At 45.9% G+C, this 24,501-nt stretch overlaps 1 protein-coding gene across 1 annotated transcript in view; it reads left to right on the forward strand.

Annotated features, from left to right (window-relative positions):
- Positions 1-24,501, forward strand: part of LOC124805396 (myrosinase 1-like) — a 110,068-nt gene that overhangs the window by 72,102 nt on the left and 13,465 nt on the right. The window contains exons 7-8 of the mRNA XM_047265958.1: positions 4,117-4,264; positions 22,605-22,753. Coding sequence (XP_047121914.1) covers positions 4,117-4,264; positions 22,605-22,753 — 297 coding nt within the window. The remainder of the gene's footprint in view (positions 1-4,116; positions 4,265-22,604; positions 22,754-24,501) is intronic.

Here is a 24,501-nt window from a genome sequence, read left to right on the forward strand (position 1 = left end):
CACAGTATGGTTTGAGAGTAAATCGGAGAAAGACGAAGGTAATGAGAAGTAGTAGAAATGAGAACAGCGAGAAACTTAACATCAGGATTGATGGTCACGAAGTCAATGAAGTTAAGGAATTCTGCTACCTAGGCAGTAAAATAACCAATGACGGACGGAGCAAGGAGGACATCAAAAGCAGACTCGATATGGCAAAAAAGGCATTTCTGGCCAAGAGAAGTCTACTAATATCAAATACCGGCCTTAATTTGAGGAAGAAATTTCTGAGGATGTACGTCTGGAGTACAGCATTGTATGGTAGTGAAACATGGAGTGTGGGAAAACCGGAACAGAAGAGAGTCGAAGCATTTGAGATGTGGTGCTTTAGACGAATGTTGAAAATTAGGTGGACTGATAAGGTAAGGAATGAGGAGGTTCTACGCAGAATCGGAGAGGAGAGGAATATGTGGAAAACACTGATAAGGGGAAGGGACAGGATGATAGGACATCTGCTAAGACATGGGGGAACGACTTCCGTGGTACTAGAGGGAGCTGTAGAGGGCAAAAACTGTAGAGGAAGACAGAGATTGGAATACGTCACGCAAATAATTGAGGACGTAGGTTGCAAGTGCTACTCTGGGATGAAGAGGTTAGCTCAGGAAAGGAATTCGTGGCGGGCCGCATCAAACCAGTCAGTAGACTGATGAAAAAAAAAAAAAAAGAAAAGAAAATGACAAGTGATGACAAGTGAGCACGTCCCCCTGATCGTCATGGGGTTGACCCTCACTAATACTGATTCGCGAGTGATATGAAACAGAAAGTGACAAGTGCCGAATTACGTGTTTCGCGTCAACCGCGTCGGCCAGCAACAACCATGAATTGCAGTGAGGATTGTTGTGAATGTTAACAATCAGCATTGCGTGTGACGAAGTACTGAAAATCAGCAACCAATAAAAAGATATAAATGTAATTAGACGTGTAAGGCGAAGGTAGCAACTGCCTCAGAATTTGTGTGTTCGTAGCAAATACAATACAGTTTGTACATCGCAACCTTTATGTTCCTTAATAACAGACAAACTTTCAGTCATGCCACTATTCAGTTGCAAAACAGCCGCACTCGGTTGAAATACCACCGAAACCACAGCAGAAAAACCGGTATCCTTTCTTCCATTAAGCACACGGTCATATAAGCACATTAATTAACTGCTTGGCGGCTTCGATGAATTACACAAAATCCAACAAGGAATTTAAACGGGGTGTTTCAAGTGGCTAAGTGCGAATCGTAGGTAAACTTCACAGTACATGGCAAAAGCAGTTTACAACTACTGTCCGTTCACTTCTAAGAGTTCACTAAACGACGTTCCCTGTCTGAGTCAGCCCTGGTCGATGATCTATAGCCAAGGGGGCGAGAGCTGGCCTTCTGAGTCATTGGCGGAGTGCACTCGGGCGGCAACTGGCCGAGGCGAAGTCGATATCTTGATCCTCAGCGCCGCCCGTGGCGCCGGTGTAAGTGGCGAGTCTCTATGGCACCGGCACCAGCTCCCATCTTTGCGGCTGTGGTGTTTTTGCCCTGGCTGTGTCTTGTTCGGACGACACAGCAAACTTAACCACTCCGAAGCTGTGTAATGAAACTTACCTTAAGGTGCTGTCGCTTCGTAATAATATTATAAAAGGTGAAATTCTCGTGGACTGGGGAGCTGGTGAAATAGTTTTCATGCCACGCATACCCGTCATTCCCAACAATTCCCCTTTCCTCTTCAAACGCATGCAGTTCCCCGTAAGCTTATGCTCCAACCTGACCATCAACATGTCGCCAGCACAGGCGCTTCGAGCCGCCACTGTCTCTCATGGACAACTCTACATAGCTTGCTCGCGGGTCACAGCTAAGATTATTTGTTTCTAATGGGCAAAATATCAAATTTTGTATATAAAGGAATTTCCTAATTTTCGCAATTTCTTAAAATATCGTTGCTCCCCTATCCGGGTATACTGGTATTTCATACTTCAAATATCAGTATGTGTACTTAAAAACACATGAGTTCTTCTCCATTGCCCCTTTTGACAGCTTCACCTTCAGTCTTTTACACCTGTTTTTCTCACATTCATAATTTTTCAAGATTCATGCGGGTTCGAGATCCACGAGGACGAAGTCGTGGGCAAAAGCTAGTAGTGAAAAAAAAAAAAAAGTTTCTTTGGCGCCCACATCCTCTTCGTGGTGTAATTAGGTTCAAAATCTTTCAAATGCCTCTGAGCACTATGGGACTTAACTTCTGAGGTCATCAGTCCCCTAGAACTTAGAACTACTTAAACCTAACTAACCTAAGGACATCACACACCCATGCCCGAGGCAGGATTCGAACCTGCGACCGTAGCGGTCGCGCGCTTCCAGACTGTAGCACCTAGAACCGCTCAGCCACCCCGGACGGCGGTGTAGTTAGGCACACGGGATCTGCGAACCTGGCTGCCCGCAAGTATCTGACTGTTGACACATCTGCTACTGATACACAGTTCCACTCCCTGCGCTCAGTAGATTTACATAAACCGTCTGAAATCTCGATGACTAAAAATGCAGTCTAAAGAATTAACAAAGTAACTTTGTAACTTGGAACATCACACCCTCTTGACTTTCCTTTGAGAACAAAGTCTGGCCAGTGTTTCTTTCAGCAGTAACGAACGAATGAAAACCTTCCAACCTTCATGTTTAATGGACAGATAAGTTTTCATCCACAAGAGACAGGTTGTAGACTTTTCATTCTCAGTACGTGTGAGTGCAGCAGTAGGGGAAGGTGAGATAAGGTTCCACTCTAAGGTAAATTGAATTTTCACCCAACTATGGTTATCGATAGAAGCTTACCCCTTACATTTTTTAATACAGACATTACAAAGCATCACACCAAACATTTGTAACTGAGAACGAAAATAATATACGAGAACTATGCAGGGTGGTCCAGTGATAGTAACCGGGCCAAATATCTCACGAAATAAGCGTCAAACGAAAATCTACAAAGAACGAAACTTGTCTAGCTTGAAGGGGGAAAGCAGATGGCGCTATCGTTGGCCCGCTAGATGGCGCTGCCATAGGTCAAAAGGATATCAATTGCGCTTTTAAAAATAGGAACCCCCATTTTTATTACATATTCGTGTAGTACGTAAAGAAATATGAATGTTTTAGTTGCAACACTTTTTTCGCTTTGTGATAGATGGCGCTGTAATAGTCATAAACATATGGCTCACAATTTTAGACGAACAATTGGTAACAGGTAGGTTTTTTAAATTAAAATACAGAACATAGGTATGTTTGAATATTTTATTTCGGTTGTTCCAATGTGATACATGTACCTTTGTGAACTTATCATTTCTGAGAACGCATGCTGTTACAGCGTGATTACCTGTAAATACCACATTAATGCAATAAATCCCCAAAATAATGTCCGTCAGCCTCAATGCATTTGGCAATACGTGTAACGACATTCCTCTCAACAGCGAGTACTTCGCCTTCCGTCATGTTCGGACATGCATTGACAATGCGCTGACGCATGTTGTCAGGCGTTGTCGGTGGATCACGATTGCAACTTTCCCCACAGAAAGAAATCCGGGGACGTCAGATCCGGTGAACGTGCGGGTCATAGTGTGGTGCTTCGACGACCAATCCACCTGCCATGAAATTTGCTATTCAATACCGTTTCAACCGCACGCGAGCTATGTATCAGACATCCATCATGTTGGAAGTACATCGCCATTCTGTCGTGCAGTGAAACATCTTGTAGTAACATCGGTAGAAAAAATTTTAAAAATGAGGTACAATGAGGTTCTAACATGAAATTAGGTATTTAAGGAATTATAAAATTACACTTTTCGATAAAATATTTGCGTTAATTCTTAGCTGGGAAGACCACGAGAGAATATTAGTCATAAAAATTCCATTTTATTTGATTTTTAAAATTTAGGTACCATCAGGTACTCACCTGAAATTATGTATTTTTAGGTGCTATAAAACTATCTTTTTCGATCATAAATTGGCGTAATTTATGTATCTGCAACTTCTGTTGTCTTTATTTGATGACAAACAAAATAGGTTTTTGCCTAAAATCCGACGTCTAATTATTAGTCATCAGTGAAAATTTAATCGTGTTTTAGGCCGGGCTGTACGGTCACCCAATCTTCACGTCAGAGGGTGACTACCCAGCTGTCGTGAAGCAGAGGGTGGCGGAGAACAGTCAGGCTGAGGGGTACCCCAGGTCCCGCCTCATTGAGTTCACGCCGGAGGAAGTCGAGTACATCAAAGGTGAGTAGTGTGCGCTTTCGCAGCATTCTACGAAACACTTAAAGTTACAACGTCCATGAAAAACGTGAATTACTTTCAACAGCGGATCTATTCCATGTATTGGTAAGTGAAGTAAAACTGCTTATGACACTTCAGTTCTAAGAGATTAATGGGAGTAATAAAACTGTAAAAACAACAATGACAATGTCGTGTTAATGAAAGTGTAATCAACACAACGGAAAAAATACTTTTGTCGTCCCAGGAGAAATAACGGTAACATCGTGTGACACGCCTCCAGCCTTGATTATGAACCCAATTCGACGAGCAAAACAGTCCTCAAGTTTGTTCAGGTACACTACGACCGGCCGGAGTCACTCGTTGACGATATCAGATCGCATGGAGCTCCAGTCGCAAATGCTGCCAAACAATTTCTATGAGACTGAGGCTATGTGATGAGGTGATTTAAAGCATCAGTCGGGGTGGAATAGGATGCTTGAGTGTTCGCCATACCAGGACGTACGGATGCAGCCATGTCAAATGACTGTTGTCATCTTGGAAGACAAGAGTGTCTATAGCACACTCATCATGAAGATGTAGAAGAAAGGGCAGCATTCCAGTCACCGAGAATACTGAAATCATCCGGGCTCGTGTTCACAGCTCCCTTAATGAGTGGGTTGTCACGATCCGTCCATGCGATTTCCAAACAGTAGTCAAAACTTCTCACAGTTTGTCCGAGAAATAGATAAAATATTTTTGCAGTATTTATAATAATCATTGCACAGAGGTATTCCTGCTTTAGTGTCAGTGCTGACTTAAAAAAAAAATCTTATCGTTGGAAGTGCATAAAACCGGGACAATATCTGCTGAACTTAGGTAACTTACAGACAATGCTGGCAACATAAAACAGTCAAGGTGTAAAATCCGATACTATTACTTTAAAATGACCGTAATTTAAAGCTGTCGGCTCAGTACTTCACCTTATCTTTCCATTTGAAAAGAAACTGTAAGACTTAGTTTTGTGGAATGAATCTCGTGCTGAAATTATACTTTTTGCTAAACGCACCCACCACTGCACGCTGCACTGTAGTATTTGCCGTATGAGAGCACTACATCCAGGTTAAGACTTATTCGACGCGTAGTGATAATTAAGGAAATAGTTTCTTACGACAAATTCCGTAATGCGAAAATCTGTTCGTGGCAAAAACAATTTTTTAAATTATTTCGTAAACTGTTCAGTCGGCTGCACGTACTCTTCAACAAATAATCAAATAGGAAACGATAACTACCTCTGGTTAATAACGGTACATATCCGCATTTGGTCGTGCAAATTACATTCCGGGCTATCTAAAGATCACTACACGGAATTGTAGATATGATCATTTACGTAAAGTTCCCCAATGCTTGTCCAGCACCAGCATATCCTCTAATACGTTTAACTCCAAAGAAACGTTGCGTACTAACGTTCATTCCTCAATTCCGTAATGCACATTAAAATGTTACTTATTGGATGAACCACATATTTTCGTTCACTTTTGTAAACAGCCAGGCTCCCTTACATGCGGTTTTTTTTCTGTAACAGTCTGTGTGTAATAATAAGTCTATTCTGTGACACCGTAGTGGAGATTTGTCGATAATCAGCGATACTGAAATGGCCTGTTCCTGAAACATAATAGAGTAGGGAAAAATGTTCTCATGTATCTGAAAAGGAGCGCGAGTCAGACTCAGTTACCGTGCCCCTCTTTCCTAGTTTGTCATAGCTTGCAGACATGCTGTGTAAGTTGCGTTACAATGTTTTTGTTTGCTGGTTTTAGAGTAATTAGATGTAGTATCTGTTAACAACTTTTGTAATTATTTAAGTTTACCTCCTTGGAATTTTTTTTCCCTCCCAAAGGATTCAGGTGAAGTCGACAGATCGTTGTCAACAGACTTTGTACTTGTCCATAGCAGTCAGCATCCATGAGATAAAAGCCCGATCGTTTTAATTTATTTTGCAATCATTCCATGCAAAGGATCCCATCATTCGTCTCCTAATAATGATGCTGTCGGTATTTACCCATCTCAGACGCTGGTCCCATGTTCAGTAATTTGATGGTTACCTATCTTACAGTGAAGCGTTGATCTTCAGGATGGTTATAAAAATAACTAAAACCTAAGCTAAAATGTGAGGTGCAACGCGTCAACATGTCGCGGATACCAGCTGCTCTCTCTATACTAAGGTAACAAAGGGGTCGCAACCTCACTGTTTCGGTGTATTAGATGTAGGTGACATCCATGAAAATGAGTCACTACATCGAAAGTGACAGGCGAACGGAAGATTCCCGCTATCACGTGCTAGACGTTGTGTGAGGTTCCGTTGCCAAGTCTCGGATAGTACTGTAGAAAGGTTGGAACAGTTACTTTAGCGCAGAGTGGAAACTGTGTATTACATACTCTGCCTCATCCCTTCTTACCCCTGTTGTTGTAGTAGCGCTCTTCACAGCAGAAGTCGTCGACGTCCATCAACTCGTAAGGACTACTAATTCCTCTTTGAACATCTCGATGGAGAACAACCTGCGATATGTGATTCCGACAGGCACATTATGAAAATTTTACTGTCAAATTGACGCAAGAAATTGGGAAACTAGACGACAAGAGTATAGCGATATCGCTTGCTGCTAAATACGTGTGGTTTGTGGCTCAGCAACAAGAACAGGTGGCAGTTGCTGCTGAAAATACACACACATCTTAGCAAACAATGTTGCTGACAACATCGAGTGGTGGCGGGAATTGGTAGGGAAACCACTTGCTGAGTACTCCCAGGAAGGAAGGTTAGTATGTAATAAGTGGGAAACTTACACCTGGACTGACCTACCCTTCTCTCTAACACGAAACTCTTCTCGCAACACCCGCCCCATCCGCCTCTATCTGAGTACCACACACCACTCAGAAACGTGGGTTATTACATACAGACTCAAACTAAAAGGTGTCCTATGAACGGAGAAACTTTTGAAATGCCGGTCATTCCTGTTCTAGTTAAGCTGGCAGCGCAGGCGAATGCACGATTTTCATCTCTTTTCTTAGTGGTTAGCAACTGAGCGCTTCACGACGGAACAGTGTGTTACCCTAGTGAAAACGTATTACACTTGTGGTCAATTTTGTCCAGAGACCGTTCACAAACTCCGTGGAAAGTATTGCCAACGTAATGTACCGTTTAAGTCCACTGTTATGGGACTGGTTGCTAAATCTGAGAAATCCATTTAGGTTGTGGACAATAAAACCTCGGGGTGTCATACGCGGAAAAAGCGCCATCGTAAGTAATAGCATTAATTCAAGTCTGGTGAAACCCATTCGCTGAATATCCCAAAAACTAGATATTCCCAGAACCAGAAAGTAACGAATTCTGAAACTCGGTCTGCACTTTTGAGCCTACAAAACCCAACTGCATTTGCATTCAAATACAGAAATATGTAAACAGACAGAGTACGGCACTACGGTCGGCAACGCCTATTAAGACAACAAGTGTCTGGCGCTCTTGTTAGATCGATTACTGCTGCTACAATGGTAGGTTATCAACATTTAAGTGAGTTTGAACGCTGTGTGTTATAGTCGGCGCTCCGGCGATGGGGTACAGCACCTCCGAGGTAGCGATGAAGTCGGGATTTTCCCGTACGACGGAAGCCAAACGACCATGAAAAACGCTGAGCATTTGCCCATTGGATGCTTACTAATCAAAGAGAGGACAAGAATTTCATCAAGAAAATAATGTTCAATACAATGCAAACTTTCTGTAGAATGACTTCGCACATAAGCAGATTTGCAGGGCTTACGGCGCAGAAAATACTCGAGTAAATATGGAATAGCCATTACATCCATATCGACTAAGCTCGTAGTGTGAATTCGGTCCGAGGGCGTCAATGGGCCGTACTACTTCTTCGAAGATGGTGACGGATATGCAGTAACAGAGGACGGCGAACGCTACCGCAATATGTTAAAGGAGTTTTTGTGGCCTGAGATTTGACCTTCCGAATGCTGAAGAGGTCTGATTTCTATAAGATTGCGACAGTCGACCTGTTACAAGAGAGATTCTCCAGCGAGGTGATTCCTCGCAACAGTGACGTGAAATGGCGACTTAGATCTTGTGATTTGATACCACGTGATTTCTTTCTGAGGGAATATTTAAAAAAATCTCGTGTGCACGCCAACAAACTACGGTCACACTCAGAGCTCCAGAGCGAAATGTAGCATGTAATTTCAGAACTAATGGTGCGAGTATACCGAAAAGTTGCGGATGACAGTATCAAAAGAACTAGACTGTGACTGCGCCGTGGTGATGGGCATCCGAGTAATATCATATTTCATACCTAATCACAGGTAGCATATACTGCAATACAAGTAAATTGTTTCGTAAATTGTGGGTGGAGTGGGAGAAATGAAAGGAAAGGAAAGGAACTATTGATGTCTACTGCACCGTGACATAATGCGGAATCAGCAGCGATAAGCTAAAATGTGTTCCAGACCAGGTGCAACACAAGTGGTGATTCAATATTGCATGTATATTTCAAATAATTAGCTTATGTCTGCTTATATTTTTTATCTTGGATAATTTGTGATGCTATGAGGTAAGATATAGCCAAAAGTATTCCTTACATTTGGTAACTGCTGTGTGGATGTAATGGACTGGATGTCCCATGAGCAAATTGACAACATTGCTTTTGGTGTTCGGGAATAACAATATTATGAAACGGATAGTTGTTACTTATCACATAGCGGAGATGCCGAGTCGCAGATAGGCACAACAAAGAGATTGTCAGAAAACTAACTTTTAGCCGACAAAGACTTCGTCGAAGACAGAACATACACATTCATACTCACTCAAAAGCAAGGAACACTCACGTGACCGTAGTCCCTGGCTGCTGTCATGTGAGTGTGAGGTGTGATGTGTGTGTGTGTGTGTGTTCTGTCTCAGACGAAGGCCTTGTTGACCGAAAGCTCATTGTCTGACAATCTTTTTGATGTGCCTGTCTGCAACACAGCACCTCCGCCATTTCGTAAGTAGCAACTACCCTTTTCATATGCTACGAGGTAAGATACAGCCAAAAGCCTTCCTTACATTTGGTAACTGCTGTACAACTCTCGGCCACATGAAAACTGCCAATGCCGTCGTCCCTGCGTCACAAACTGTACCCGTACACACATCACGCAATTCCAGTACAGGAGAGGACATTTTCATTTAAAGTGGTTACCTGCTAACGACGAATAAGTACCACATTGCAGTGCCTGTATTGTTAAGAAGAACGATGCAGTGTTCCTTCCGATATGCATCCACATCTACTTCTACATAGATATTCTACAATCCATGATCGGTGCGTGACGGAGGGTGTTCCGTACCACTATTAGCCATTTGTTTTTCTGTTCTACTCGCAAACTGAGCGAGGGAAAAACGACTGTCTACACGCCTCCGTATGATTCCTAATTTCTCGTATCATATCTTCGTGGCCCTTACGCACAATGAATGGTGGAGGCAGTAGAACTGTTGTGCAGTCAATTCCAAATGCCGTTCTCTAAATTTTCTCAGTAGTGTTCCTCAAAAAGAATGTCGCCTTCCCTCCAGGGAACGTATCAGTAACAAATCTAGCGCCGGCCGCGGTGGACGAGCGGTTCTAGGCGCTTCAGTCCGGAACCGCGCGACTGCTAGTTCTAAGTTCTAGGGGACTGATGACCTCAGATGTTAAGTCCTATAGCGCTCAGAGCCATTTGAACAAATCTAGCAGCTGGCCTCTGAATTGCTCCGATGTCTTTCTTTAATCAGACCTGGTACGGATGCCAAACACTCAAGCAGTACTCACGAACAGGTGGCATTAGCATGCGAGTTTCTTTACAGTCTAACCACGTTGGCCTACAAATCTTCCAATAAACCGGAGTCGACCATTCGCCTCCCCTCTCAAAATCATCACATGCACGTTTAATTTCATATCATTTTGCAACGTTACACCCATATATTTAAACGACAGGACTGTGTCCAGCCTGCAGTCATGGACTGTGAGGCTGATCCCGACGGAGGTTCGAGTCTTCCCTCGGGCATGGGCGTGTGTGTTTGTCCTTAGGATAATTTAATTTAGGTTAAGTAGTGTGCAAGCTTAGGGACTGAAGACCTTAGCAGTTAAGTCCCATAAGATTTCACACACATTTGAACAGTGTCCAGCAGGACACTACTAATGGTGTAAAAACATTACGTGTTTGTTTTTCCTACTCATCCACATTAACTAAAATTTTCTACATTTAGAGCTAGCTGCCATGAGTCACATCAACTTCATGTTTTGTCTAAGTCATCTTGTCTCCTCCTACAGTCACTCAACTTTGATACCATCCCCGCCGGCCGGTGTGGCCAAGCGGTTAAAGGCGCTACAGTCTGGAACCGCGTGACCGCTACGGTCGGAGGTTCGAATCCTGCCTCGGGCATGGATGTGTGTAATGTCCTTAGTTTAGTTAGGTTTAAGTAGTTCTAAGTTCTAGGGGACTGATGACCTTAGAAGTTAAGTCCCATAGTGCTCAGAGCCATTTGAACCATTTTGATACCATCCCCTACACCACAACATCATCAGCAAACAACCGCTGATTGCTGCCCACCTTGCCTGCCAAATCATTTATGTATATACACAATAAGAGTGGTCCTAACACACTTCCCTGGGAGCACTCCTGAGGATAAGCTTGTCTCATGAACACTCGCCGTTGAGGATACATACTGGCTTCTATAGTTTAATAAGTCTTCGAGCCACTCACATATCTGTGAACCTATTCCATATCCTCGTACCTTCTTTAACAGCCTGCAGTGGGGCATTATGACAAAAGTTTTCTGGAAATCTAGAAATATGGAATGTGCCTGTTGCCCTTTATCAAAACGTTCAAATGGGTGTGAATTCCTAAGGGAGCAAATTGCTTAGGTCATCGGTCCCTAGACTTACACACTACTTAAACTAACTTATGCTAAGAACAACACACACACCCATGCCCGACGGAGGACTCGGACCTCCGACGCGAGGGGCTGCGCAGTCCGTGACGTAACGCCTCAAACCGCGCGGCTGCCCTTTATCCATAGTTCGAAGTATATCATGTGACATAAGTGCAAATTCTGTTTCATAAAGCGGATCCTTTCTGAAAACATGCTAATTCGTGGACATAAACTTCTCGGTCTCAAGAAAATTTATATTCGATCTGCGAATGAGTTCAATGAGCCTGCAGCAAACCGATGTTGCGGATATTGCTCTCTAATTTTTGCAGGTCTCTTTTTTTTTTGCCCGTCTTATATACAGGGGTCAGCTGCGCTTTTCTCCAGTCTCTGTGGGCTTGGCGCTGGGCGAGAGATTCGCGATAAATTCATACTAGGTAAGGGGACGATGTCGTAGAGCGTTCGTTGAAAAACCGAACTGGAATTCCATGCGGACCTGGTGACTTATTTGTTTTCAAACCTACCACTTGTTTCTGTACGCCAGGGATACTTATTGCTATGCCGTCCACACTGGAGTCTGTTCGATGGTCAAACAACGGTATGTTTGCACTTTCCTCCCGCTTGAACGTTTTCTTGAATGTGAAATTTAAAACTTTTGTTTTCGTTTTATGTCTTCAACTGTCACACCAGACTGGTCAACAAGTGACTGGATGGAAGCCTTAGACCCACCTAGCGATTTTACATAGGACCAGAATTTCCTCGGGTTCTCTGACAGATGTTTCGCTAAGGTATGGCGGTGGTGACTGTTGTGTGTCTCGCGCACAGAACTTTTCACAGGCCCACGAATCTCTGCTAACCCTTGCTTTTCGTCCTTTGTGCGTTCTCTCTTGAAACGAGAGAGCAACAGCCTCTGCTCCCTCTGCATTTTCCGAATCTCGTTATGAAACCATGGTGGGTCTTTTCCATTCTTTATCCACTTACTGGGTACACCATTCTCCAGATCACGATTTACACTCTGCTTAATCTTTGTCCATAATTCCTCTACGTCCATTCCACTGTAACTAAGTGAAGTCAGTTGACTGTCTAATTGAGATGCTGACAACTGCTTATCTGCTCTTTTTAGCGGAAACACTCTCCATGCCTTCTCGACTAAGTTTCGTAACCATAGTTGCTATAATGACATCATGATCAGTGATCCCCGTTTGTATACTGGCGTTGTCGATAAGGTCCGGCCTGTTTGTACAAGGTATAAGATATTTTCACTGTTTGTGGGACGCCGAACTAGCTGCTCAAGACAGTTTTCAGAAAAAAATGTTCGAAGTACTTCGTACGATTGCCTGTCTGTACCCCTGCAATGAACCCGTAGACATCCCAGTCTATACTCGATAGCTTAAAGTCGCCTCCAACTACCATTGAATGAGTTCGGTATTTATGAGCTGCCACATCGGTCAGCCAGTCACCCAGCCACCCAGTCACCCAGTCTTTGAATGACTCTAGAACTGTCCCAGCAGAATTGCGGACCTCAATAGAGACAACACTTTTGTCAACAGCAATGGACACTCCCCTCCTATGACCCCTAAGCTGTCTTTCCGAAATACGTTCCATGACTTGCTAAATATCTCAGAGCTTTCCACTTCGTGTATCAGCCAGCTTTCAGTCCCGAGAATAATTTGAGCGTGAGAACATTTCCGGATGGAAGTAAATTCAGGAACTGTTACGAATATTTAGACAATTTACTGATAAAATTTTTACAGTTTAAGTGTCTTTACTCTTGAGTATGGTCTGACTTCCCCTGCTGCGTAATGACTGGCAAGTGTTCATCAGAGTACCTTAAACTATCGCCTAGACTAAAAACAAAAACCATGTGCACTTCACAAGTACTCTGCTACCTGAGTAGCTGCTCGTTTTATGTAGCGCGCCCTTAATCTATCAAAGGGAGTTCTACAAATCCTCGCCCGATAATACAGGTCTAGACCTCTGCAGCCGACCATCCAGAGTTGATGAGTGCTTTGGCTCCAAACCACAGGATCACCGCTCTACTCTGGTAACAACGCTCCATTCTGCGAGCTCTGCTTGCACCTTACATCTCAGGGCAGCAGTCTTCACCACTTCCACCAGTCGCTGTATGAACTGTCGACAGCTCAGGTGTCGTAGGTGCAACGTGAGTCACACATTGCAGATGACTGCACCCTGCGCGCCCGATAGCTGCAGGAGAGGTCGCACATCTCGGATGAGCCACTCCCGCCCCCGCCGGCCGCGGTGTAGCGGTTCTAGGCGCTCAGTCCGGAGCTGCGCGACTGCTACGGTCGCAGGTTCGAATCCTGCCTCTGGCATGGATGTGTGTGATGTCCTTAGGTTAGTTAGGTTTAAGTAGTTCTACGTTCTAGGGGACTGATGACCATAGATGTTAAGTCCCATAGTAGTCAGAGCCATTTGAACCACTCCGGCCCCCCCCTCCTCCCCCTTACTTTCGGCACACATACCGACTGCACATTGGATTTCTTTCAAGCCCTGAACGCTATCTCCCAAAGGGACTTCATAACGCACCTAAAGTGGAGCTCCTAATAGCTAGTACCGGTAAATCCCTGCCTTCCCGAACCCTGCTGGAGGAGCAGCGACCTGTCCAATCACATGGTGAATTGGCGAGGTCACCCGTCCAGTCTCTACACGGGCCGGCCGCATCAAGTGACGCAAATGCGTTACCACCCGCCACTTGTTCTGCTGTGAGGGCAGACCCACCGTGTCGGGTACTTTATGAGGTGCCTCGGCAGCAGAGTCCACGAGCGAAACAAACGACAGCTTTGCGCCCCTGCAATGCGCCAGATTATCTGCCACCGCTACGTCCCAAGGCAGCAGTCTGAAGGTGGCTGACCGTAGCCAAATGAGCATTCAGCTGTTCGTGAACAGTGGCGAGTTCCTCTTGGGTCTGCGCACAGCTTTGATACATCCTACCCATCATAGCAAGACTAACCGAAGAAGTAAACCTTAAAATCAGACATAATGCTAGACATGCAAATTGCTACCCTTCTGATGTGACAGCAATTGACGCTAATGCACAATGAGCTATGTAGCTGACTGTTCATAAGAAATGAAAACTGCACTAGAGGCTGCCTGAGTTTACATGCATGCGTGCCCAAAGCAATAGACACTACGCCAACTACAGCTGTTACGAAACCCGTGAAATGTATTCACAGCTGCGAATACGAACAACCATCGTCTGTGTGTGGACGACACTACAGCTGTTACGAAACCCGTGAAATGTGTTCACAGCTGCGAATACGAACAACCGTCATCTGTGTATGGACGACACTACAGCTGTTACGAAACCCGTGAAATGTATTCACAGCTGCGAATACGAACAACCGTCATCTGTGTATGGACGACACTACAGCTTTTACGAAACCCGTGAAATGTATTCACAGCTGCGAATACGAACAACCGTCATCTGTGTATGGACGACACTACAGCTGTTAGGAAACCCGTGAAATGTATTCACAGCTGCGAATACGAACAACCGTCATCTGTGTATGGACGACACTACAGCTGTTACGAAACCCGTGAAATGTATTCACAGCTGCGAATACGAACAACCGTCATCTGTGTATGGACGACACTACAGCTGTTACGAAACCCGTGAAATGTATTCACAGCTGCGAATACGAACAACCGTCATCTGTGTATGGACGACACTACAGCTGTTACGAAACCCGTGAAATGTATTCACAACTGCGAATACGAACAACCGTCATCTGTGTATGGACGACACTACAGCTGTTACGAAACCCGTGAAATGTATTCACAGCTGCGAATACGAACAACCGTCATCTGTGTATGGACGACACTACAGCTGTTACGAAACCCGTGAAATGTATTCACAGCTGCGAATACGAACAACCGTCATCTGTGTATGGACGACACTACAGCTGTTAGGAAACCCGTGAAATGTATTCACAGCTGCGAATACGAACAACCGTCATCTGTGTATGGACGACACTACAGCTGTTACGAAACCCGTGAAATGTATTCACAGCTGCGAATACGAACAACCGTCATCTGTGTATGGACGACACTACAGCTGTTACGAAACCCATGAAATGTATTCACAGCTGCGAATACGAACAACCGTCATCTGTGTATGGACGACACTACAGCTGTTACGAAACCCGTGAAATGTATTCACAGCTGCGAATACGAACAACCGTCATCTGTGTATGGACGACACAACAATGAAAATTTGTGCCAGACCGGGACTCGAACACAGATAACCCGCATTAGGCGAACCGTCGGCTAACTACTCTGGCTATCCATGCATGACTCACAGCCAGACTCAAACGCCCATGTGTTGTCGTTCCCTGTGTCACAACCTGTACTCATAGACACATTACGTAATTCCCACGCAGGGGAGGACATTTTAATTGAAAATCACTGCTTGGTAGCAGCGGGTAAATACGATATTACAGTGCCTGTGTTGCTAAGAAGAACGCTGCAATGTTCCTTCCAGCATGCATACACGTCCAAAGGAGCGGACACTGCGGCGACTACAGCCGTTATGAAACCCATGAAACGTATTCCCAGTTACCAATACGAATAACTGTGAGCTGTATAAGGGAATAATGACAATGAATATTTGTGCCGGATCGAGACTCGAACCGGATTTCCCGTTTTACACGAGCGGTCATCTTATCTGCTTTTGTTAAATGTTTTTTTATTATTATTGTAATGGAAAAGAAAAGGGAGGTACACTCCGAGTGAAAAAAGTAAGCAGTCACTCCACTAGCAGTTTGCAACTAGGGCCCTCGTCTTTGCCTGGTCATCGCAGCGTGTCTTCTCACATCTTTTGTTGGGTACCGTTGTTTGTTCCAAAGTCATCTGCATTTCAACACGTTCATCGTCTCTCGCAATGAATGATCCAGCTACACGGCAGACTGTGTAGTGCACTCCAGAGGTAGTTCGAAAACTAATGTCTATAGTTGGACTTCCTAACAATGGTACAATGCCGTTCCTTCATGTAGTTCCAGAAATCGAGTACATCCTTTGGGCCATCACTGAATACGTAATGGACTGCATGGCCTCGAACCAACGAGACGGCGTTGTTTCTGGTCCTCAGATAGTATGTTTCGTCTGGATGAAGAAGACTTTGACTGGTGACATGTGTCAGTGTTACCGTCAGTAGGAAAGCCAACACTGGTTTGACGAAGCACAGCCTCTGCTCAGATAAGGCGGCATCCGTCTGTGTCAGTCACATTGCACTGCACACCGTTGGGGGATTCTGCCATGTGGATCTTATGTAGCTGTACCTATGTGATGTGTTTCATGTTGACTGTCACGTATCAATTGGACCGGACATTAGAGGCGAGTAAGGCTGTGTGAAGTGTCTGCCACACGATACGCCATTGCACGATGGGGTATATCGTTTCCACCACATTCGGTTGCCGTATGCATTGCATGACGCAGTAGATCTCCATCGCCGTCGCCGAAGTTGGAGCCAGTAAAGCGTCGCGTGTGTAACTGAGTTCCAAATAATAACCGCCAAGGTAGAAGAACGGTGCTGGGATGTTTTGCAGTGACGCTAGGGACGCGAGGGAGGCTGGCGCCAAAGCTGCCCACAGCAAGCTCATGAGGATGGTGGGACAGCAGAACCCTAAATGTGAACTAACAAACATGGTCACCATCCTATCGTAAACGTTTACCAGCCCTAGTCTTCCCCTGTCCTTGGGGAAGGTGAAGTTGCCGAGAGTCGCCATAATGCTGGAAGTGCCTGTGCGGCAGGCAGGGTGGGCGACGCTAGGTAAACATTGCCATACCGTGTTTTTTGGAGGATGTTCGAAGTCTGCAGGTGGTGATTTGCTATCCATGCTCTAATTTGGTGCAGGAAGCGTTGTCGGCTGGGGTGGCCGAGCGGTTCTAGGCACTACAGTCTGGAACCGCGTGACCGCTACGGTCGCAGGTTGGAATCCTGCCTCGGGCATGGATGTTTGTGATGTCCTTAGGTTAGTTAGGTTTAAGTAGTTCTGAGTTCTAGGGGACTGATGACCTCAGAAGTTAAGTCCCAAAGTGCTCAGAGCCGTTTGAACCATTTTTGCAGGAAGCGCCTTCAATTTCGGGTCTTCGTACGGCGTACATCTTTCATCTAAACCCAAGCACCTCATCTGGCCGCTGATACGTAATGGGGTGACACTGTCAGGTGGTAATCCCGTCCAGCTTCGCATGGCTAGTGACTTTCGACGTTAAATAGACCACCAGGGGCAGCCCCGTATATCGTCATCCATTCCATGGCGTCCCTCATATCATCACCGCTGCAAAGTACCAGTATCAAGTCGTTCACATATGCGGTGCATAGGAATGTCGCAGCAACGAACTTTCTTCCAGCCAGCAGGCCGCATACCAAGGATTCAACGGCCAACGCTTATAATATCGTCGATAATGGGCAGCTTAGGCGCACCAAGCGTCGAATCTGGATGGCTGCTGTTAAACGTCCGTTAACGAGCACCTTTGATGACGCATTGCGCAGTAGGCGCACACCACTTCGATAAAGCAGTGTGGATGCCATGCTCCAGAGAAATGCAGTCAAGAATGAGTGGTCAACTCGGTCAGATGCTTGACCAAAGTCGCCAGTGGTGTCAGCTCCCTGTATCGGCACATAGCTGCACGTATGTTGTGTCGACCCCGCCCACCCCACCTCCAACGATGCTTGATCCTGCGGAATTACATACTGTATTGTACTCCTAAAACGCTTAACCGTTAACCTGGTGAAAAGTTTCATGTTGCTCTTCAGCAGCGTCAAGCGCCTGTAATCGTGGATACGGGATTCTTCTTCGGTTTATAAACAGGCGTTATTACTCCTTCTAAGAAGTTTAGAGGAAGTGATAGATCTGTAGACATCAATTCTTGGCAAATCTCTGTCCAGCATGGCACCAACAGCTGCTTGAAGGCCCAATAAAACTGCAACGGGAAGCCGTCTGGTCCCGAGCCGGTTCAAAATGGTTCAAATGGCTCTGAGCACTATGGGACTTAACTTCTGAGGTCATCAGTCCCCTAGAACTTAGAACTACTTAAACCTAACTAACCTAAGGACAGCACACACAGCCATACCCGAGGCAGGATTCGAACTTGCGACCCTAGCAGTCGCGCGGTTCCGGACTGAAGCGCCTAGAACCACTCGGCCACCGCGGCCGGCCGCAGATGATCAGTGGCTTCTTCTTCCACAGGGGACGTCTTCGCCACTATGATTTAGTAGACGAGGACGACTGTCTCCTCCGCCAGTGGCGCCGATGCTCCGGTCGGTGTTCGCGTCAGCCGGCGTCAAGTACACCGACCACAGTCAGAACACTTGCGTGATTGGCCAATTGGCCATCGTATATTACTAACGCGTGGCAAACACCGATGCTCAGGTAGGAACGGGACGTGTTTCTTCAGTTCGATTTTTAGTTGACGGCACCATTATACACCCTACAAAACCCAAACGTTTCTCGGGCACATTGCTGATCACGCTGCCGTACGGTCGGGAAGCTGCACTTACGACGTCGGTTGGCACCTCAAAGGGAAGTTGAAAGACTCTGAATGTGCGCGAGCCCAGGCCCGTGTCGTCCGCTGTGGCCGCCCTCGTGTGACGAATGGAGTGTTACAACTCAAATGAGTTCGCGCATTGGTTCACCACAGTTGTGCACATCTCGGCATTTGTCATCTTGATGTAAACGACGCTAGCCGTAACTGAAAGGTGGATGCCCACGATGTGCATAGGATCCAGGAGGAGATCGTCTCGAAGGAATCGTTCGACGTCATGCGCGCGTGGTCTGGCGTCATCCTGTTGAAAAGTGACTTGGATCGTTGTGCAGTATTTAGGACGTGAGCCTAACGACTCGCGACGGCCACTCGAAGTAAACAGGTGTCCGCGCGCAGCTCCGCTAACCGCACGCAAACTGACGTCCGCTCCCCAACGCTGCTAAGTGTGGCCTGTTGGCTACCCGTGCACGACTTAGCTGCACTCGTGGACACATTATGAAGTCCCATACAGGAGAGGACACTTTAATTGAAAGTCGCTGCCTGATAACGGCGGATAAATACACTCCTGGAAATTGAAATAAGAACACCGTGAATTCATTGTCCCAGGAAGGGGAAACTTTATTGACACATTCCTGGGGTCAGATACATCACATGATCACACTGACAGAACCACAGGCACATAGACACAGGCAACAGAGCATGCACAATGTCGGCACTAGTACAGTGTATATCCACCTTTCGCAGCAATGCAGGCTGCTATTCTCCCATGGAGACGATCGTAGAGATGCTGGATGTAGTCCTGTGGAACGGCTTGCCATGCCATTTCCACCTGGCGCCTCAGTTGGACCAGCGTTCGTGCTGGACGTGCAGACCGCGTGAGACGACGCTTCATCCAGTCCCAAACATGCTCAATGGGGGACAGATCCGGAGATCTTGCTGGCCAGGGTAGTTGACTTACACCTTCTAGAGCACGTTGGGTGGCACGGGATACATGCGGACGTGCATTGTCCTGTTGGAACAGCAAGTTCCCTTGCCGGTCTAGGAATGGTAGAACGATGGGTTCGATGACGGTTTGGATGTACCGTGCACTATTCAGTGTCCCCTCGACGATCACCAGTGGTGTACGGCCAGTGTAGGAGATCGCTCCCCACACCATGATGCCGGGTGTTGGCCCTGTGTGCCTCGGTCGTATGCAGTCCTGATTGTGGCGCTCACCTGCACGGCGCCAAACACGCATACGACCATCATTGGCACCAAGGCAGAAGCGACTCTCATCGCTGAAGACGACACGTCTCCATTCGTCCCTCCATTCACGCCTGTCGCGACACCACTGGAGGCGGGCTGCACTATGTTGGGGCGTGAGCGGAAGACGGCCTAACGGTGTGCGGGACCGTAGCCCAGCTTCATGGAGACGGTTGCGAATGGTCCTCGCCGATACCCCAGGAGCAACAGTGTCCCTAATTTGCTGGGAAGTGGCGGTGCGGTCCCCTACGGCACTGCGTAGGATCCTACGGTCTTGGCGTGCATCCGTGCGTCGCTGCGGTCCGGTCCCAGGTCGACGGGCACGTGCACCTTCCGCCGACCACTGGCGACAACATCGATGTACTGTGGAGACCTCACGCCCCACGTGTTGAGCAATTGGGCGGTACGTCCACCCGGCCTCCCGCATGCCCACTATACGCCCTCGCTCAAAGTCCGTCAACTGCACATACGGTTCACGTCCACGCAGTCGCGGCATGCTACCAGTGTTAAAGACTGCGATGGAGCTCCGTATGCCACGGCAAACTGGCTGACACTGACGGCGGCGGTGCACAAATGCTGCGCAGCTAGCGCCATTCGACGGCCAACACCGCGGTTCCTGGTGTGTCCGCTGTGCCGTGCGTGTGATCAATGCTTGTACAGCCCTCTCGCAGTGTCCGGAGCAAGTATGGTGGGTCTGACACACCGGTGTCAATGTGTTCTTTTTTCCATTTCCAGGAGTGTATGATATTGCAATACCTGTGTTGTTAAGAACAACGTTGCAACGTTCCTTCCGAGATGCACGCATGTCCGAAGAAACATTGCATCGTTCTTCTTAACAAAACAGACACTGCAGTTTCGTATCGTCGTTAATTTGGAACGCTAAGACTGAACAGGGTTGAATGGAATGGAAAGAGGCTAAAACACTTTAAAAAAGTGCCAGAATAAAAAGCTAAGTACACTACTGGCCATTAAAATTGCTACACCAAGAAGAAATACAGATATAAACGGGCATTCATTGGACAAATATATTATACTAGAACTGACATGTAATTACATATTCACGCAATTTGGCTGCATAGATCCTGAGCCATCAGTACCCAGAACAACCACCTCTGGCCGTAATGACGACCTTGATAAGCCTGGGCATTGAGTCAAACAGAGCTTTGGATGGCGTGTACAGGTACAGCTGCCCATGCAGCTTGAACACCATACCACAGTTCATCAAGAGTAGTGACTGGCGTATTGTGACGAGCTAGTTGCTCGGCCACCATTGACCAGACGTTTTCAATTGGTGAGAGATCTGGAGAATGTGCTGGCCAGGGCAGCAGTCGAACATTTTCTGTATCCAGAAAGGCCCGTACAGGACCTGCAACATGTGGTCGTGCATTATCCTGCAGAAATGTAGGGTTTCGTAGGGATCGAATGAAGGGTCGAGCCACGGGCCGTAACACATCTGCAATCTAACGTCCACTGTTCAAAGTGCCGTCAATGCGAACAAGAGGTGACCGAGACGTGTAACCAATGGCACCCCATACCATCACGCTGGGTGATACGCCAGTATGGCGATGACGAATACACGCTTCAGACATGCGTTCAACGCGATGTCGCCAAACACGGATGCGACCATCATGATGCTGTAAACAGAACGAACCTGGATTCATCCGAAAAAATGACGTTTTGCCATTCGTGCACCCAGGTTCGTCGTTGAGTGCACCACCGCAGGCGCTCCTGTGTGTCATGCAGCGTCAAGGGTAACCGCAGGCATGGTCTCCGAGCTGATAGTCCATGCTGCTGCAAACGTCGTCGAACTGTTCGTGCAGATGGTTGTTGTCTTGCAAACATCCCAATCTGTTGAATCAGGGATAGAGACGTGGCGGCACGATCCGTTACAGCATGCGGATAAAATGACTATCATCTCGACTGCTAGTGATACCAGGCTATTGGGATCCAGCACAATCGCGATAGGCTACAATCCGACCTTTATCAAAGTCGGAAACGTGATGGTTCGCATTTCTCCTCCATACACGAGGCATCACAACAACATTTTACCACGGAACGCCGGTCAACTGCTGTTTGTGTATGAGAAGACGGCTGGAAACTTTACTCATGTCAGCACGTTGTAGGTGTCGCCACCGGCGGCAACATTGTGCGAATGCTCTGAAAAGCTAATCATTTGCATATCACAGCATCTTCTTCCTGTCGGTTAAATTTCGCGTCTGTAGCACGTCATCTTCGAAGTGTAGCTATTTTAATGGCCAGTAGCGTATATTATTGGGATGTACACCAAAGGACGCCGTTCTATCAGAGGATTACAAAACTGTAATTGTTTCCTATAAGCCTTTGCGGATAAAAGATGTTTCTTACTTACAACACACATTAATAAAGCTGGGTATAATTTCTAAGACAGGAACCAAATACAAAAAACTTTAACCACAGGGAGAAAACTGATAAAGTAAATGTAAGAAAAGGGCGTGATATGAAAAAAGACAAACAGTATCAGGTAATTTTGTGTAGTGGTGGAAAATGTATCTTATGTTGCTTCAGAACTGAATTTTGTTGCATAAGACGTATGAAAATGCGGTGAGTTACGTAGCATTGTATCACACAGTAATTTTATTTATTGTAATCTTGCACTTACGCTTCAGCCAAATGTTCGCTAGTCCCTCCTGAATGTTTCTCACCCTGTCGCAGGGACGGCGGACTTCTTCGGGCTGAACCACTACACCAGCTACCCCACCACCGAGGGCGTCAGCGGCTCCAACCCGTCCATGGACCTAGACGCTGGCGCCGTGGCCGGCGACTACACGGACTATCCGCTCGCTGCCTCTTCCTGGCTCAGGGTCCGTACTCTACCATAAGTCTACACCTACACCCCTGCCGAAATCTTTCCTTACTGTCTCTCCATTGTGTCAGGTGTCGACGTTGTGTCCGCTTTGGACTCTTTAGGTCGCTTCCGACGGAGATAACGCAAAATAAATGTTGAATAGCAGCGAGACACAGATCTCTCGGGCGATATAAGTTTTTCTAACAGTATCTGAAGCAGGCAAAAAGCAATACAAACGTCTCAAAAATGAGATCGACAGGAAGTGCAAAATGGCTAAGCAGGAATGGCTAGAAGGCAAATGTAAGGATGTAGAGGCATATATTACTAGGTGTACGACAGATAATGCCTACAGGAAAATTAAAGAGACCTTTGGAGAAAAGAGAACCATTTGTATGAATATCAAGAGGTCAGGTGGAAAATCAGTTCTAAGCAAAGAAGGGAAAGCAGAAAGATGGAAGGAGTACATAGAGGCTCTATACAAGGGAGATGTACGGATATTACGGAAATCGAAGAGGACGTAAGTAAAGATGATATGGGAGATAGGATACTGCTTGAAGAATGAGACAGAGCACTGAAAGACCTAAGTCGAAACAAGGCCCCGGGAGTAGACAACATTCCATTACAACTACTGATAGCATTCGGAGAGCCAACCCTGACAAAATTCTACCATGCGGTGAGCAAGATGTATGAGACAGGCGAAATACCCTAAGACTTCAAGAAGAACATAATAATTCAAATCCCAAAGAAAACAGGTGTTGGCATGTGTGAAAATTACCGAACTATCAGCTTAATAAGTCACGGTTGCAAAATAGTATCAGACGAATGGAAAAAAGTGGTAGAAGCCGACCTTAGTTTCTATTCAGTAGAAATGTAGGAACACGTGAGGCAATACTGACACTACGTCTCCTCTTAGAAGATAGGTAAACATATGTTTCTAGCATTTGCAGACTCAGAGAAAACTTTTGACAATTTTGACTGGCAGACTCTCTTTCAAATTCTGAAGGTGGCAAGGGGTCAAATACAGGGAACGAAGGGCTATTTACAACTTGTACACAAACCAGATAACAGTTATAAAACTCGGGGGGCATGAAAGGGAAGTAGTAGTTGGGAAGGGAGTGAGACAGGGTTGTAGCCTATCCCCGATGTTATTCAATCTGTATATTGAGCAAGCAGTGAAGGAAACAAAATAAATTGGGCTAGAAATTAAAAACCCTGGAGGAGAAATAAAAACTTTGAAGTTTGCCATTGATATTGTAATTCTGTCAGAGACAGCAGAGGACCAGGAAGAGCAGTTGAAAGGAACAGGCAGTATGTTGAAAGGATATAAGATGAACATCAACATAAACAAAACAAGGATAATGGAGTGTAGTCTGATTAAATCAAGTGATGCAGAGGGAATTAGATTAGGAAATGAGACAATTAAAGTAGTAGACGAGTTTTTCTATTTGAGGAGCAAAATAACTGATGATGGTCGCAGTAGAGAAGATATGAAATGTAGACTGGCTATGGCAAGAAAAGCGTTTCTGAAGAAGTCTTTTCTAAAATTATTTGTATGGAGTGTAGCGATGTATGCATGTGAAACATGGACGATAAACAGCTTAGACCAGAAGAGAATAGGTGGTGCTACAGAAGAATGCTGAATATTAGAGGGATACATCGCGTAACTAATGAGGAGGTACTGAGTAGAATTGAGGAGAAAAGGAATTTGTGGCACAACTTGACTAGAGGAAAGGATAGGTTGGTATGACATGTTCTGAGGCATGA

Source organism: Schistocerca piceifrons, chromosome 7, assembly GCF_021461385.2.
Source record: "Schistocerca piceifrons isolate TAMUIC-IGC-003096 chromosome 7, iqSchPice1.1, whole genome shotgun sequence".
NCBI lineage: Eukaryota > Metazoa > Arthropoda > Insecta > Orthoptera > Acrididae > Schistocerca > Schistocerca piceifrons.